The sequence below is a fragment of the Tetrao urogallus genome, assembly GCF_951394365.1.
Source record: "Tetrao urogallus genome assembly, chromosome: 5".
Classification (NCBI taxonomy): Eukaryota; Metazoa; Chordata; class Aves; order Galliformes; family Phasianidae; genus Tetrao; species Tetrao urogallus.
Window position 1 is genome coordinate 753,365 of NC_136818.1, and position 16,717 is coordinate 770,081.

At 48.1% G+C, this 16,717-nt stretch overlaps 1 protein-coding gene across 1 annotated transcript in view; it reads left to right on the top strand.

Annotated features, from left to right (window-relative positions):
- NEGR1 (neuronal growth regulator 1) overlaps positions 1 to 16,717 on the top strand; it is a gene marked incomplete at both ends in the record, with an annotated part of 170,738 nt that overhangs the window by 67,400 nt on the left and 86,621 nt on the right. Inside the window, one exon of the mRNA XM_079536595.1 lies at positions 15,457 to 15,689. Within this exon, the coding sequence (XP_079392721.1) occupies positions 15,457 to 15,689 (233 nt within the window). The remainder of the gene's footprint in view (positions 1 to 15,456; positions 15,690 to 16,717) is intronic.

Here is a 16,717-nt window from a genome sequence, read left to right on the forward strand (position 1 = left end):
TAAAACGCTGCTGTGCGTTTGGAAATGGCTTCTCTGGTTTGTTTAAATTTTCTCGTTCTGGATCTGTTCTGCGCTTCTCTGTTCTGCTCCACTCTACGCTGCTCCACTCCATTCTTGTGTGTTTGTTTGTTCTGATAAATGGCTGCAGTGGATGCGATGGAGAGAGCTTCTAACTCTTGTGTTATTTGCATCTTTCCCTGTCACTGGTCATTCACTGCTGCTGATGAAGGATGACTGGGATTGTTGCACTTGCTGGGAATACTTGCTTTGAGTTCATAGAGTTGCAGTCCCATAGCAGTAGGGGGTACAGGTTGGATACAAGAGAGCATAATATGGTACAGAAAAAGCAATGCGAGAGGTTGTGGTTTGTTTTCTTTATTTTCCCTTTTCCTCTGCTGGTCTTTGAATCCTGACAGAGAAGAGAAAGCGATGGAAGTGTGTCTCAGTGTGAGACATGGCTAACGTGGCTTCACCCACGGGTCGTGCTATGCCTTGCTGCGTCCTGATGTCATCCTTGGACGTTGTGGAAGAATCCAGAAGCATCACGTGAGAGTGGAAGGACATTCCAACAACCAGGTCTTCTTTCTCAGAAGACATTTGCTTACCCTGCCTTCTGTGTGCTGTTGGTGGGGCTGCCCCAGGCAGATGCCCACACCAAGGAGAGCTTGCTTGGCCCTGCAGAACTCTGTGCTCTGCCCCTGGCCTTCCCACAGCAGCACCTCTGGGGCCAGAGAGCTGCCCAGCGTGAGCAGCCAGCAGGGCAGGATCTGTGTGGGAACTGCTGCATGGTGAGCTGAGATGGGTCTGGCAGGGTGCAGTGCAGCTGCCCTGGGAGGGGAGAATCCATGGCTTCCTTTGGCTTGAAAGGGTTTTTAATCTGAGAGGCAGGCAGGCAAGACTGCTGTCTTAGTGGGAACAGCGACAGGAGGAAATAAAGTTTTGTGACATTTCAGGTAAGGAAGTCTGACATTTGTACAATTTTATGCAGAGCAAAGTTTTTGATGTGCCAGTGGTATTTGAGAAATAGTTGAATTGCCTTTTTAATTATTTGTCAAGGGCACCTAGAGTCTTGGAAATGTATTATTTCATGTTTTATAGGTTGGAATCTAAACAAATAAATGTTGTTGAGAGCTCAAATGACTGTGTGCACAGTGTGCAACAGCAGTTAAAATGCTTTGGTGTATTAAAAGTATGGAATGTATTACAGCAGCACGTTGAACAATGGCACAGCTCATCTGGACCCACGCAGCCAATTTTGTTTGCCTACCCTAAGCTATAATTAAGATTGACAAGGTTATCCAGAGCAGGAGGATAAATATTACAGAAATTTTTGATATGTTGACACATGACTGAAGTACTGTAAAAATGAAATTTCTGGACAAGTGCAAACACAACTACGACAAGGTTACTGCTGGAACCTTGGGATACCAGTGAAGGAGTTCTGGTGGGCTGCAGGGCTGGTTTCTGCCCAGGGCTGCGGGGGCTTTGGTTGTGGTTCTCACCTGTGAAGAACAATTTTAGGTTAAAAATACCCATGTGATGAGCATTACTGCTGTGTGTAGCTTGGTTGGCAGCTGCCTCAGTGCCCACAGAACAGTGCACTTGTGGTATGGCTACGCCTGCACCGTGTGTGGGGCTCACTGCATGGGAGTGGGCATGATTTGGCTGCTGCTCCTTTTGTAAGCAAAGCTGCTCTCCCCCCCTGCTCCCACCTGTCTCCAACTTCACTGCTGCTTCACTTTCTCTGACCATAGGCAGCATCACACACCACGTACTTCATTCCTCTTTCCCCGGGGGCTAACCACCTACATCCTATTTTAAGATCTATTTTCAGCTCGCTCTAGCAATTAACATGCAGTATTGGAATAAGTCTGGCCAGCAAAATTATTGGGTCATTCCACTGAAATGCCCATTATAGATAAACATGCAATCAGGCATCTGTGGCCGTGCACGAAGTCAGCCCTCCATTATCCCCCCATACACGGATAGCCATAAACACGCTTCTGTACACACAAACAGAATTTGTATTAAAAATACTGGAAATAATTAAGTCTCACTCATCCCTGGGTATAAACACGGAGTTTCACTGCGGTTAATTGGAGCTGAGTATGTGTAACAGTTGAAAGCTAGGTCATTATTTTTTACAATCGTCTGCAAATTTGTAATTTATGTGCAATTATGTAGGTAAATTCTCTGTCTTCTACTAACAGAAACAAGAAACAAAGGCCAAGCATGCTTGCTTTTGAAAACTGTGAGGTTCCCCTTCCCTGCTCCCTTGGCGGTGGTTCCATCCCTCGGAGCCATGGGCAGCGGTCTCTGTGATCGGACCCAGCACTGTTATTCCCACGATGTATCTGAGCTCATTGTCGCTGTGCTGGTGCCCATCAGCACGACAGGATGTGGCCCTGGGTGTCACCTGGGGGCTTCAGTGCTGCTCCATGCCTGCCAGCTCCTGCAGCGGCACGGCCAGCTCTCCGTCACCCCACGCCTCATCCAACTCAAGGGCAGAACACAGCAGCTCTGAAATGTGATGATTCTGTCAATATTCTGAGTTTCGTATCTAGAGTGTCTTCCACTCCTTCTTGAGTTTGCTTAGAAAGCCCTCGCTGTGATGGGGCCAGGCTCTGGGGCAGTGGCATTGCTGATGTGGTGGTTGGAGAAGTCAAGCAAGCTCTGCCATTTGCGGACGGCAATCTCTTTGATAGTAGGGTTTCATGTAAGATGTATTACTTCAACAAAAAGTAGAACATACTGCAGATGCATCTACCTCACAGCAGAGAGAGGAATAATGGTGTTGGTATCTGAAAAATACCAACTGTCACTAAAATTTATACAGTTAATGAAAATAAATAGCATTTATTGCAGTAAGAGATGGGTTTGATCCATTTCTTGGTGTTTTCTGTTCCTTGTAGGCAAACAAACAAACAAGGAAACATGGGGTTTGCATGGAGGTACCTCGGGGTTTTGCACAGCAGGAGCTGTGAGCTGGGTGCAGGGATGGCCTGGCTTTGGATTCATCCTGTGCCCAGCCCCTAGACAGCCTCTGTTCATACATTCTTAATGGATCAGCAAATTCCTGTTAATTACCTTTCCTGTGTTATAGATCAGAGTAAATTATTGATGTTTGCCTAGTTGTTGTAAAAAAAAAAAAAGGAAAAAAAACCTAACAAATCAGCAATACTTTAACACCTTATGCTGAGGATATGACTGGGCAAAAAGGAGGTAATGCCTATGCGTGTTCTTTAGAAAGTGTTTTCCTGCGTTATTCCGGAGTTGCAGATAGTGTTTATGAGAGACAAGTCGATTAATCTCAGATATCTGTTGCTCTCCAAGATTAATAACCTCATTCTGAGCCGTGCTATTTGTGGTGCAAATGTGTGTCTTAAAAAATACTGAGAAGAAGTAGAGCCAACATCCTGCAGCCATCCCAGCTCACCACCCCAGGCTGACTGCGTTCCTCCCGTTGCTGCAGCACATTCTTAAGCCCATGCAGCTGGTTCCTCTTGCAGCCTGCAGCAGGACTTGCAGCACCACATACAGCTGTGATTCCGCCTGTGGGGATCAGCCTTTTTTCCCTGCTTCCTTGATGAGTTGCTAGAGAAAGGTCTTTGACCCTCATTCTCATATGAAGATGTGTTTGGGAGGTCGCTTTTATTGGGGTGAACTCTCTGGTCCCATCCAGCACTTGCTGAGGCCGAGCAGCCGAGGGCTCCCCTGGAGGAGGAGTTGCTCAGTGGGTGATGCCAGAGCTGCGACTTGGTGCACACCTGAGGGCAGCGCTGCTCACTGCTCCGCGGCTCTCTGAGCATTCTCATGGTCTGTGAGCGTGGCTGCTGCATTAATAACCCAGCAGATAAAGGAAGCCCAGGAATCCAAAAATGGCACGGAGTGGGCGGGCGGCTGGAGCCGTTCTGGCGAGCAGCATTCGCTGTGTTTGTCTGGGCAGGAGCAGGAAAGGTGGATCAGCAATCAGAGGCAATGTAGCTGTTGCTAATGAAGTCAGACTTCACAAATGTCATGGTGAGGTCCCACGTGGACTTTCAATTATTTCTGCCCAGGACACAGCCAGGTTTTCTGCTTGTTTAGGTGTTGTTGTTTTATTTTTTCTCTTTTCCCAGCAGTCTGAATTCAGTTCAGTTCCTTCCAGAGATACTTAATCAAAACCCACGTGGCTGTTCTTCATGCTGAAAGGCTGCCAGGCTCCGTGGGGCTGTCACCCACTGCCATTCCTCGTTCCCACTCTGCTCGGGGTGAGAGGGGCTGTGCCTGCTCAATGGTTCTTGTGGGGCTCAGGGAGTTACAGAACGAAACATATTTCATCCATTAATTTAAATAAACATATATAAATACATGTGTAGATGCACGTGTGGGATGAATTTCAAGCGAGGTAGGGCTGCTGCATAGCTCTTTCCAGTGAAGTGTTCCCATTTCTACTCTGGGACACTCGAAGACCAAGGGAGAGAGACCAGAATTGGGTTGGTGGCTGGGCAGCCACTGCAGGGACACAGCAGCTGGCTGCACAGCTGGCACGGCTGCTTTGCTGGCATGGCTGCATAGCTGGCACAGCTGGCACGGCTAGGTGGAGCGCTGCTTTCTGTGGGACTCCTCGTGCTGCTCAGTAATGCTTCCCACCATGTGCAGCATGTTGCCCTGCTGTGTTTGTGCTTGGCCATGACTGATTTCAACTCCGACTTAGGCAGCCTCCTGAAAAGGTGTAGGAATCATTGTTTTTATATGATGACCACGTAGCAATGCATATATAGAGCAACGTAGTTAGCAATTCAGTTATCATGCGATGTGTACATGGATACGTGTAACCATCTGGTTACATACACCGGATGGTCATGCAGTGCTCTATGCAGTTCTGTGCTGTGCGGTGCAGAACCCAACTGCGTGAGGTGGAGAGGAGCAAAATTCCATTCACTGGTCTGGTTGTTCACTGGGTGATTTTTGGTGCCACCTGTGCCGGCGGGACGGGGATGTGCCAAGTGTGGTTGCTAATACTTCTAATTCTAGTTCTCCAACACAGCTGCTCTCTGACCATTACGAGTCAAAACCATGCAATAAGGCATCATTTAATGTCAAAACATACAGAGATTTGTTTGCAGCTGTTCTATAGAAATGTGATTTTTAATGCGCCGTGCATGCTTTGCAGCGTGTTACCTCACCTGTTAATACACTCTACATTTTAATATACCACATACAGAGTTTATCAATAATTGATTCAGTTTTGAAAAGTCTATTTGTTCCGTGACACTGGAGATGTGAAATGGTTAGCTTTCAAACAACGTGGGTCTGTCATTCCGCCTCTTTTACAAGTAAAATATCAGCTAACATATTTTGAACATGAATAAGACGGCTGGATATTTTTTCAAAGGGAAAATATAAAGTGAAAAGAAAAAAGGAATTCCCACTAGTTATTACTTAAAAGCCTGTTTATGGGTAATGTGCTAAAGGAAACTACGCAGGAGCGTTTCATTCCTACACAAAGGTTATGCAAATGTTGTCAGGTTGCATCAAACTTTGCCTGGGAGCCCTCGTGCAAGCTGCAGTCATCTCAGAACAGATTCAAATGACACAAAGGATTTCTCAGGACTTACACAAATATTTGCATGTAGGTACTCACTGGATCACTGGATGGCTTTGGGGAGAGTTTGTTCATCCTTCTTCTGTGTACTCTAGTCAGTTATTTATTTCTCCAGAAAAGAAGACCTGTAGCGAGAAATGCCTTTTTTAGCATCCCAAATGAGTGCATTTAGTTTCCATGACTTTTCATGACTTGTAGGATCACTGCCTAACCCGAGCCATGGCTGTGTTGCACAATAGGTGTCAGCCTAAGGGCCTGATTCTGCGCAGGGACATCAGGCAGGCATCAGACATTGCATGCATCGCTGTGCGCAGTGCATGGCTTGCTTCTGAGCTCTGCAGAATCCATGCTGAGCAACTGGTCACAGACAGCTGTCCGTGCTGTCATAGGTTGGGGTGAGGTCTTGTCCATGCTGAGCTCAACCAGGAGCATAGAAAGAAGGCTGCCGTGTTTGCAATCCATCTCCACATCATGGCTGCATCATGGCCGCAGTATGGCCACTAAGTTAAAGACAGGAAAACAGAGTTTCAGATTGCCCGTGTAGCTTTTTACTTCCATAAAAGCTACAAAGCCAAGCACTAGGTGAAACCAGAATTTGTCCAGATTTATTTTCTTCCAGCGATTTCAAAGCCTTTTTTTGCTATAAATTGCCATGCTAAAAGCAAACACTTTTCTGAATCTTATCCATTATCGTAGAAGACAAATGATTTGTTTAAATTTTAAATGTGAATGATAGGGAAGACTTGGATATGGGATATATCTTGTAAGAGATGAGAATTCAAACACACCTGAGCCCACCTGAGCTTGGGGTTCTCCGCAGCACTGCAATGCATGAGCCTCACCAGCCTCACCTCCCTCCTCTGAGCACAGAGCTCATCCTCCCCTCCCGAGAGCTCCACCACAACGCGGGGTTGCAGCACAATTGGATTTCCCTGATTTTTATTTATTACTAAGACTCCAAACAGCAGTATATCAGCTCACTACATGTCCCTAGAGGGAAGCACAGATGGAACCGTGTACCGGCCCTGATAGCGGTCACGTGAATTACTCGGTTACTATTTTGGGTGGAAAATTCCATTTTATGGAAGCCTCGGAGATTTTAAATTTTAGCTTCCTTTTGCGGTGGGATGAAAATAACTTCTCAGGTACTTCCACTGAAGTGGAAGTGGTGGAATGGCCTCTTCTGCTCGTTGCCCTTCCCCAGCAGTGCAGGAGGTGTCTGCGAGTGCTGCATCCCCACAGGCGCCGGTGTCCAGAGTCAGTGCTGTGCTGAGGACACATTTTCTGCACACAGCACACAAACCACGTGCGTGCCCAGGGATGTGAACGTTTGCTTTGCTCCCGTGTGCTATGAGCAGCTCTGCAGTGCCAGTGCGACAGCAGTGAGGCCATGCATGCACGCTGTGCTGGCTACTTGTTTCCCAACTTCCGTCTCTGCTATAAAAAGATTTGCAATACCCCAATAATAAATGCATTCATCACCACATCTTCTGTAATCACTGCAGTTCCTGAGCCGCTATTTGGCACTCATTAGCTGAAACTCCCATTCACCTGTAATTTATGAGAAGCATACAATTATGTGTTATCACTACTTCAAGTGATTACTACACTGTATGTTTTTAAGATAATGGCACGAAGCACTCCGAGATGAATTGAACCTCTCCAGGTAGCTTTGCTTCTGTCATTAACTCTATTATTTTACTTAAACCGCCCTGGAGAGACCCATCCTGCAGGGCTGCTGGAAGGAGCCCTGGGCCAGCACTGATCTGATGAGGGACACAACACAGTACACAGTTACCTCCTGTCTCATGTGTCCTATTTATCTGTACAGTAGATGTTATTATAAGAAAACCCTAAAATCCAGCTTGCTTTCACTCAGTGTGAATGTTGGTTTTTATGAAACCTAAAGTGAAAAATAGCTTATCCAAGAGAAAGATGTGGAATGTAAAAGCTGGGCATTCAGAGATCAGCTGGCAGGGCAGCAGTCCTGTCGTGTTATCCATTTCACAGCATCATGTTCTCTGTAGGAGAAATTTCTCCTGCAAAGAGCAGTGTGCCCCAGATGCAGGGGTCACCACAGAGGCATCCACTGCTCCCACACCAACAGCGGGGCTCCCCGCTTCTGACACTCCTCTCCCATAAGGAGCAGCACAAAATACTGAAGACAAAGCCATGCATGAATGGTTTGCTGACTGTTCCGCATGGTAGAACTCTTCTGTGTCGTTTACAGAAGTTGTTTTTCCTTTGTCACAAAAGGAGTTAATCAATCCATAGCCGAGGTGGCAGCAGTGGGAAGTGCTGGGAGTACCAAATCACACCGCTGAGCCGGGGCTGTTAGCGGCGGCGTGTCGTGCTGCGGGCAGGGCAGTGTGTGTGCAAGGCATGCTGCTCTCTGCAGCTTTGTGCTGAAACCATCGGGCAATGAGGGCTGGGGCAGAAGGAGAGGCTTTGCTCAACTCCCTGCGCTCCGCCTGCCGGCTGTGTGCGGGGATGGGCCAGGGAACCGCGGCGCCCAACGGCGGTGTGGGCTGAGTGCAGCCTTGGTGGCACTGCAGAGCACATTGCTGCCATCCCGAGCTCACCCTTCGAGTCCTACAGTCCGAAGGGATTTCATTTAATCCTTTAATTACTCCTTCATTAGCCGTTTAATTAATAATTAATTAACCGCCCTTTTTTTGTCCTAAAATCACTTCCGTGATGCAGATAGAGATGAGCGCAGAATTAGAACAGCGTCTGCTCAAATTAATGCAAACGTTCTGACCCGTGTTTGTGGGAAAATATTTTGAAAGTAGAATTAAAATATTTTCACGGGAAAAAAAGCAACGCAAACCACTTCTAGCTAAACAAGTCACACCGTGCTGTGCAGGACTGATCCTCTACTGGTTTTCCATCAAAGTGTTCACATGTGGAGGCTGATCCGCCCCTGCCCTGAGAGTGGTGGGGTGCTGAGCAGGCTGCCCAGAGAGGTGTGGGTGCCCCATCCCTGCAGGAGCTCAGGGCCGGGTGGGATGGGGCTCTGGGCAGCCTGAGCCAGGACTTCATCTGGTGGTTGGCAGGAGCTTGGTGCTCCCTGAGGTCCTTTCCAACCCCATTCTGTGGTTCTGCAGTGATGTGGGGATGTGGGACATGGTGATGTGGGACATGGTGATGTGGTGGCGATATGGTGGCCTGGCAGAGGAGGTCAGGCCTGAGCAGTGTGGGTAACCAAAGCAGTGCTTGCATGTCTGCAGGGTCTTGAAGTAAAATGCTGCAAAGTTCATAAATGTCTGTTGGGAGCTGCTGGTTGTAGAGAGAAGCTGAAGTCTCCATCCATTAGGTCAGCTTTGCTTTATTCCTGGCTCACCCAGTGCTGCTGCAGACACGTAGCACATACATTTGCAATGGATTTTCTGCTTGCTGCGAGTCAACAGGGGGCAGGCAGCTCAGCACGCAGAGTGAGCTGTGCAGGAAGGAGCACTCATACAAAGCAGCTGAGTGCACCCCAGCTGAGTGCTGCTGGTGTTGTTAAGCAGAAAGCACTTTTAGAGGTAACTCTGAGGCATTGCTCATACAACGGGATGCTGTTTGCTGCCACTGGGTCTGCTCTGCTGCTGCAGGACAGGGCTCTGAGGTGGGATCTCAACCCCAGCACTTCTGAGCTCCTGCCCTGCACAGCTCCTGCCCTGCACAGCTCCTGACTGCCAGTCCCCCAACATTTCCTGCTCATCTCTTTGCATCTTTGCCCATCTGTGGCACAGCAGGCTCCCTCTGCAGGCTGTGTTCACCTCTGCATATTTCCTAAGGATTGAATGTTGTTTTGGGGGAAAAAAATATTAATCTTGCTAGGATTTAGATTTAAAAGTCCCTTCCAACTCTCAGGATTCTATGATTCTCTGACTAAAATGCTATTGGTATTTCTTGTTGGTAAACTCTTATATGAACACGACAAAGACCTGGGGACAGCAGAGGGACCTGCGTGGGTCTGAGACTGCTCCATAAGAACTGCAAAGCTGTAGGAGACATGGGGAGGTCTAATCACAACTGAACTGGGAAAAGAGAGCCTGTAATAACAGAATTATAGAATATCCCGAGTTGGAAGGAATCCATAAGGTTCATTGAGCCCAACTCAGTCCACCTGAGCTGTCTGTTCTCTGTTCAGGAGTTACTCCATCAGGCAGATGTTGAGATGTTCCTCAGAGCAGCCCATGGAGAACTCAGAGCAGCCGCTCAGCAGCTCATGGATGGAGGCTCTGCAGAAGCTCTCGGCACATCTCTGCGCCATTCCTAGGTCTGCAGCTTAGCTGCACCAATCTCACCTTCTGCTGAGCTCCTGAGCTGAACCCCGACCCACTCCCTTCCTCTGTGCTGCTCAGCTCAAAGCCAATCTCTTTCTAAAGCAGAGGAATTCTGACAATGCTGTTTTTTGCAAAGGTTTTCCTTGAATCCAAAGCATCTATAGCCCAGTCCTAAACCAGTTTCACGGGAGGTGCATCAGTCAGTGCTCTCCCAGCCTGTGCTCCCCTGCCCTGCCATGGAGCAGCTCACACACTGCAGGATGCTCCAGGGGGAGGTTTAGCTCCGCTCTTTCAGCACCCACAGCTCTGCCTACACCCAGCCATGAAGGCTCTTCAAGCCAAGTTCTTCTTGCTCTTCAGGGAACAGGCTGGATTCCAGGGTTTCTGGTGATTGGCATAGAAGTGTTCACAGCAGGGCTGCGGGTTTCAGAGAGGCAGCCTACACCAAGGTGGGGCCTGTTGTGATCCTGAGTGTTCCTCACTGATGGGGGCTGGACTCTGTGAAGGAGCATCTCTGCGGTGCCCCCCGGCACTGTCTCTGCACTGATCCTTCTGCTGCCCAGGCCCTGGGGCTGAGGGGTTGGGGGGAGCCCTGCGTGGGGACGCTGGGGGCGGGGGGTGATGTGGTGACACACTGACGTGGTGATGTGCTGACATCTGAAAGGGCTGCATGGGTTGAATTCAGCTCCAGATGTATGAGCCGGTATTTAATGCACTTATCCCCGCAGCTTTGCAATTCAGGTCAAGTCAGTAATTGCACGAGAGCTGAGGATAATGGTAGCTTTCGGTCTTAATTTAATGAAGATTGTTTTGTAATTTTTAAGTACTGACAAGTGCTATCCAGATGCAGCCCTCAAAGCGTGTATTTGAGACTGCTGGAGACAAGCTGGTGTCCAGCACACCGAGATGGGGGTTTGTGTGCAGTCCCAGTGGAGCATCAGGAAGAACTGTTTGCATGGAGATGAATGGCTCTGGGCGTTAATTACTGGGAAATGTGGCTTGAGAGCTGGGGAAGGGGGAGGCGTCACAACATAGGATGAAAAACCCTGTGCAGTCGGGGCGAGAGTGTGCTTCTCCATACTTACAAATTACAGAAGATCGGCCCCATTAATAATGATTAGAAAAATACTAAAGTAGTAAAATACTTTCATCCATGTGACAGCTAGCATTAAAATCTAGTTCTTGTGCTTCCTGAGTAGAGAACTCCTGATTACAATCATCAGTTAGAAAATGAGTAGGTTTTATCCAATCTTCTAAGTATAAAAATAGGAGAAATATCTTCTGAGTGCAGCTATAAATTAATCAATCCTTCTCCAAGCAACGCAAAGGCAAAAAGAGCAAAGAGCTCCTTTGCTTAAGGATTGTGGCATTTTCCTTAGTTGTGCTACGCCGCTCATATTAACTTGCAGTGCATGTGCATGGATTGATGAGTGGCACTGCGGAGTGCTGAGCACAGAGGAAGGGGCAGGAGGGTGCTGGGCAGTGGGGCACAGCTGTGGGGCAGCTGCATGTGAAAGCAAGCTCTGCTCACACTCATCACAGCGTTCTCAGGTTCGCTGAGCGCTCTTTGAACTCTTTGAAAGGGGAGAAAACAGCAGGACAAGGTTTTAATTTGAAGGAGGGAAGATTTTGGTTGGATGTCAGGGGGAAGTTCTTTGCTATGAGAGTGGTGAGGTGCTGGAACAGCTGCCCAGAGAGGCTGTGATGCCCCATCCATCCCTGGAGGTGTTCAAGGCCAGGTTGGATGGGGCCTTGGGCAGCCTGGGCTGGTGTGAAATGTGGAGGTTGGTGGCCCTGCATGTGGCAGGGGGTTGGAGCTTTGTGATCCTTGGGGTCCCTTCCAACCTGGGCCACTCTGTGATTGTGAGCACTCGCACTTCTCTGAAAGGCTCCCAAGGGCAAATATTCCACAGTGCAAACCCAAGTTGTCATTTCGTAACGCTCATCTTGGCGGCTCTGGCTGGCTGTAGGCTGTGCATGCAGGGCAGCAGCTCTGCAGCAGTGCCTGCTCTGTGCGTGGGGATGTGCAGCCCTGCTGCCTACCAGCTGCTCCAGAGTTGTGCGTGCATTTGAGAAAGAAGTGAGCGGTGCACAGAAAGAGGCGCAGTTGGTTGCATTAGAAACCATTTCTGAGGTGTATCACTGGATTGCTTCTTCCATGGAGTCAGTACACGCTTCATTCTTCACACACGGTGCGTGTACCAGGCTATGTAATGTAAAGGCTATCCTCTGCAAATGGTTTCAGCCACATTCTGCAATGTGTTCAAATCACTTCTTGCACAGTGAGGGAATTCGAATGGGTTCTGACATAGAGAAGGGGTTGCTTTGGGCACTGAAGGATTGTAGGAGGAAGAACCTGTTCCCAAATTACACCATTTGAATCCCATCTCTGGACCCAGTGTGCTTACACACCTGACCTGCTCAATGCATTTGTAGAGATTCCTTTGAGGGAATTTTTCTTCAAATGTGAAAATGTTCCTCAACAGCTGAAAATCAGCTCTGTCTGTTCCTTGGCTTTCACGTTTCACACAGCAATTGTGTGCGGTGTTCTTTTTGTTAATTAGTACTACACAGAGCTTTAGCAGGTGTTTGTGTCTATCTGTGACACCTGTTCCCTGCAGGAGCGCAGGCGTTAACGGACGATGCTCCTCAGTTGTTTTAGAAGGCTGTTGGACCAGGTTGGAATCCCACTGCCATCTTCATCAGCACCGCAACCATCAATGCCTGCAGCCCTTCAAGGCAGGGCACGTTGCTCCCACAGCTGGGGGGGCTGCCCTCTGGGGGGGGGGGGATCACACATTCAGCACATTTGTGGCTGTATGTGCACCAGTGAGGCAGCAACGTGGAGCCGTCCCTCCAGGAGCACTGATGTAGAAGTGATGCTCCTAGCTGCTGCAGAAACACACTGCAGAGGTTCCAGGGAGCACCCGAGCTCCTCAGCTTCCCCTGGCCTGCTGCTCACTGTGATCCGTTTGGCACAGAGCAGCTCCTGGCACTCTGAGCACATCCAGCTCCCTCAGATCCCTGCTGGGATTCACAGCCTTCCATGGAGCCCTCCGCCCTCAGAGGGACGCTTCCCTCTGCCACCCCCATTCGTGTCTTACACATCACACACGGCTTCCATCTGAGCTGCCTGTCTATTCAGATTCCACCATGAGACCCTTAATTAAATGACTGAATAGTTATTTTTGCGATCATTTGTGAAGAATTTCAGCCCGACGCTTCTGGTTTCTTATTTCTAATACGAATGTCACTTTTCCCATTAAACAATGCTGCCATATGCGTAAGCTACTAAATCACCATTTTCCCCTACCTAACAGTTTCCATAGTTGCACTATTTAAATGCTTTATCAAAGAGATTTACCGCATTATCTCCTTCTGTTGGATTTCCTTCATGTGAAAAATCTCTTTATCAAATAAAAATGTCCCATTAGTCTATTGCACTTTGAATTATGTTCCTTAAACTTTTAAAGTCATTTTAAAGCCTTAAGTTCTATTGTGCTCCCAGTGGTTAGCCTAAAATTTGCCTGATTCGCTTTCCTCATTTCCTTAAGTACAGATAATACAGTTATTATTTTCCAGCCACAAAGTACTGCTTTCTCTTTTTCTCCTCCACCAAACCCCCCACGCTGCTGGATTTGTGGCTTTTCACTCTCAGACCATTCCAGCTCTCTCTGCTGCCGTCTCCCTTTTCTGCTCTGCCTTTTCTGTATGTTTGATGTCACCTGTATGGAAAATGGGGAGCAGATCTCATCTAGGATTTGAGCCACTCCTCCCAGCCTTGTGTTCCCTACCTGAGCTGTCGCTGTTCTCTTCTGCTCAGGTCTCATCCCCTCTCTCCTGTCCTCTTCTTAAGACCAACATTTCCGTGGCCAGGAACTGTTCTTGTGTGTGTTTTCCTTCCTGTGTGAAGCATCTTTGTACATCATACAGCCATGCTGTGCTGGTGTTCCCCAGTTTTCTTCGCATTGTTGTGTTTGGTTTCTCACCGGCTGCTCCTTCAGGATTCCAGTTGCTGCTCACAGAAGTCATCCTTCTGGCTGAAGGTCAGGAATGCATCTCTAGTTTAGAAGATTTTCACTGATCCCTTGTTGCTGCCACACGGAACATAGGTTGTATGCCAGGATCTCAGGCTGGATATTAGGAGAAATTTCTTGTCCTTAACAGCACTCAGCACCAACACAGGCTTTCCAGGGGGTGGGGATCACCATCCCTGGGGTGTTCCAGAACCACGGGGATGTGGCATGGAGGGATGTGGGCAGTGGGCATGGGGGGAGGGCTGGGATGGGGTCAGGGTTTTGAGAGGGCTTCTCCAACCTCAGTAATTCTGTGATTCTATGATAGTGACTCTGTCCAAGCAGTGGATAAGCAACAGCCACAACGTGCATGGGGCTGAGGAATAGCCATCAGTGCCCTTCTTGTCCCCTGCTCTCCCACCTGTCCCTGAGATCCCTAATTTCAAACAGAAGAGCCCAAAACTGTTGGGCTCCATATCACTGCACTGCCACAGCTCGCAGCAGCGCACCTCAGCCCTACGCCCAGGTGTGAGCTTTCCTTCCTGCATCCTTGGGCTCAGTGGTTGTACTCAGGTGCTGGCACCTGCTGCCACAGTTCTTCAGTGGCTCCTTCCTGCACAAAGCCAAAGGAGCTGCCGGATTGCAGTGCTGCCCTTGGGACTGCTCAGTGACATTCAGGGGCATCTCTGAAAGAGCATTTCTGCTCACCCAGGTGTGCAGGTGAGCGATGTGAGATGATAGGAGGTATGATCTATTTTGGAGAAAATTGCAAACATTTTCTAATGCGGAGCACAAAATACTGATAACAGCAGTGCCTAATTGCCTTGGTGGAAGGTTATGCTGCCGTTACACCCAGCTTGTTGGGTTGGTGGATTTTCTTGGTTGCGTATCTATAGAAAAGATTTTCAATTAATACTGACCTTTAATACTCCAACTGGTTTTTGATTCTGGAGATGGTAGAGCAGACTGCAGATGAGGTTTCCCAGCACACCTCGTTCTCTATGTTTTCCAGCTGATTGCTTTTGGGCAGCTGGCAGTGCCTGAGCCAGTGCTGTGTTCAGACCCCGGTGTATTGGGCAGGAGTGCTGCCTCACTCCTCAGGCAGGTGTATTTTCTGTCTCTGGCTGCACTTTTTACTCACTGGGAAAAAAAAGTCCTTATGGAGGAATATTCATCAACTATAATTTAGAAAGAGAGGAATCTGTCTGGGGTGCATGTGGTTGTAGGGCACTGGTATCTCTGGCCCCTGATCAGAGGGACTTTGCCCTGAAAAGCAGCCTTGGTGGTAACTATTCTTATGAGTGATTATTGCACAAAACCCCAGGTAAGGCACTATAAACAAATCACACCTACTTGTGCCAGTACCACGCCACTAAAGTTCTAAATAGATTTCATGGAACTGTGCTCTGTTTTCACGTGCTCGTGGTTTTACAGCGGTTTGCGAATCAACGAATGCCCCGTATGTTTTGAGGTTCAACTCTAAGACGGTGCAGCTGTTTGCAATCTAAAAATCGATAGCAGGTTAATGGTATTCAGCAAGTCTGAGTTTTCACACCTACGGTTTCCCTTTTCCCCCCAGGTGTTACTTGGAAGATGGAGCTTCCAAAGGCGCGTGGCTGAACCGCTCGAGCATTATTTTTGCTGGCAGTGACAAATGGTCGGTGGACCCTCGAGTTTCCATCGCGACAGCAAACAGGAGAGAGTACAGCCTGCAGATCCAGGACGTGGACGTGACAGATGACGGTCCCTACACCTGTTCTGTGCAAACCCAGCACACTCCCAGAACGATGCAGGTGCACCTAACTGTGCAAGGTACGTGTTTAAGCTAATTGCAAGTTGGCGTTGGGGGCGTGCTGTAAAAGCAGCACAGTTCAGCAACGAACACCGAACTGAAGAAGTAAAGACAAAGGGAGGCTGATCTTGCTGTACCAATCCGTAGCCTTCGTCTCGTCCGCACCACAGCTTCCTCATGGAAGTACTGCCTGTCGTTAATTAGAAAAGTCCATTTATTTTCACGAGATGGTTTTCTGTTTCGAGCTGGGCTGCCAGCTTTACGCGTGGAGGTAATATTGATTGTGTTGTTCTGGGGAGAGCAATCCTTCGTTCTGATTGTCTGCATGATAGTTAATGCCCCCGCACGAGGGGCTAAGAAAATAGTTGGAAATTAATTGCATTTATAAAACATATAAACAGGAGCTTAAAATTAATTAGGCTAACTGCAGGAATATAGAGAAATAATAACTCAATAGTTAAAATATGCATAATTATTAAGCGATTGCATTTATATCTTCAGAAATGCAAAGTATAACCTAAGGCTTTAATTTATTAGTCTTTGGTGTAATCATCATTAACATTTTCTTTTGCATTTTTATGAGTGATAAAGCAATGAATATAAAACAGAGGAATTGAAATGGCAATCTCTATTAATCCATATGGCACACACACAAATGATGGGTACCTAATGCTTCTCTAACTAATTGCTCTTAACTGCCGGACCTCCGGAGCAGGGTGCTGTGTGTGTCGGCTGGACTTTGTTGGCTCTGAGGGCATTTGGTGCATGAAAAATCTCAGTGCCACCAGAACACCATCGCTGTGTGGTCCCCACAGAGCTCCCCAGAGACTTCTGAGTGTGCAGAGCTGTGTGTGCTGCTCCTGGGGGCTGGGGGGCATTGGCACACAGCTGGGCTGGGAGGCTGAAGGGAAGAAGCAGCGACAGCATCAGTTATTGTTTTGGTTGTATATATACTGCATTTCTCCAAGATTATTTCCGTTTTCTGTGGTCATTTGGGCTACTTTTTTCTATCTTAGCTCCTATTTTGAGGTACCAAACAGTATGAACA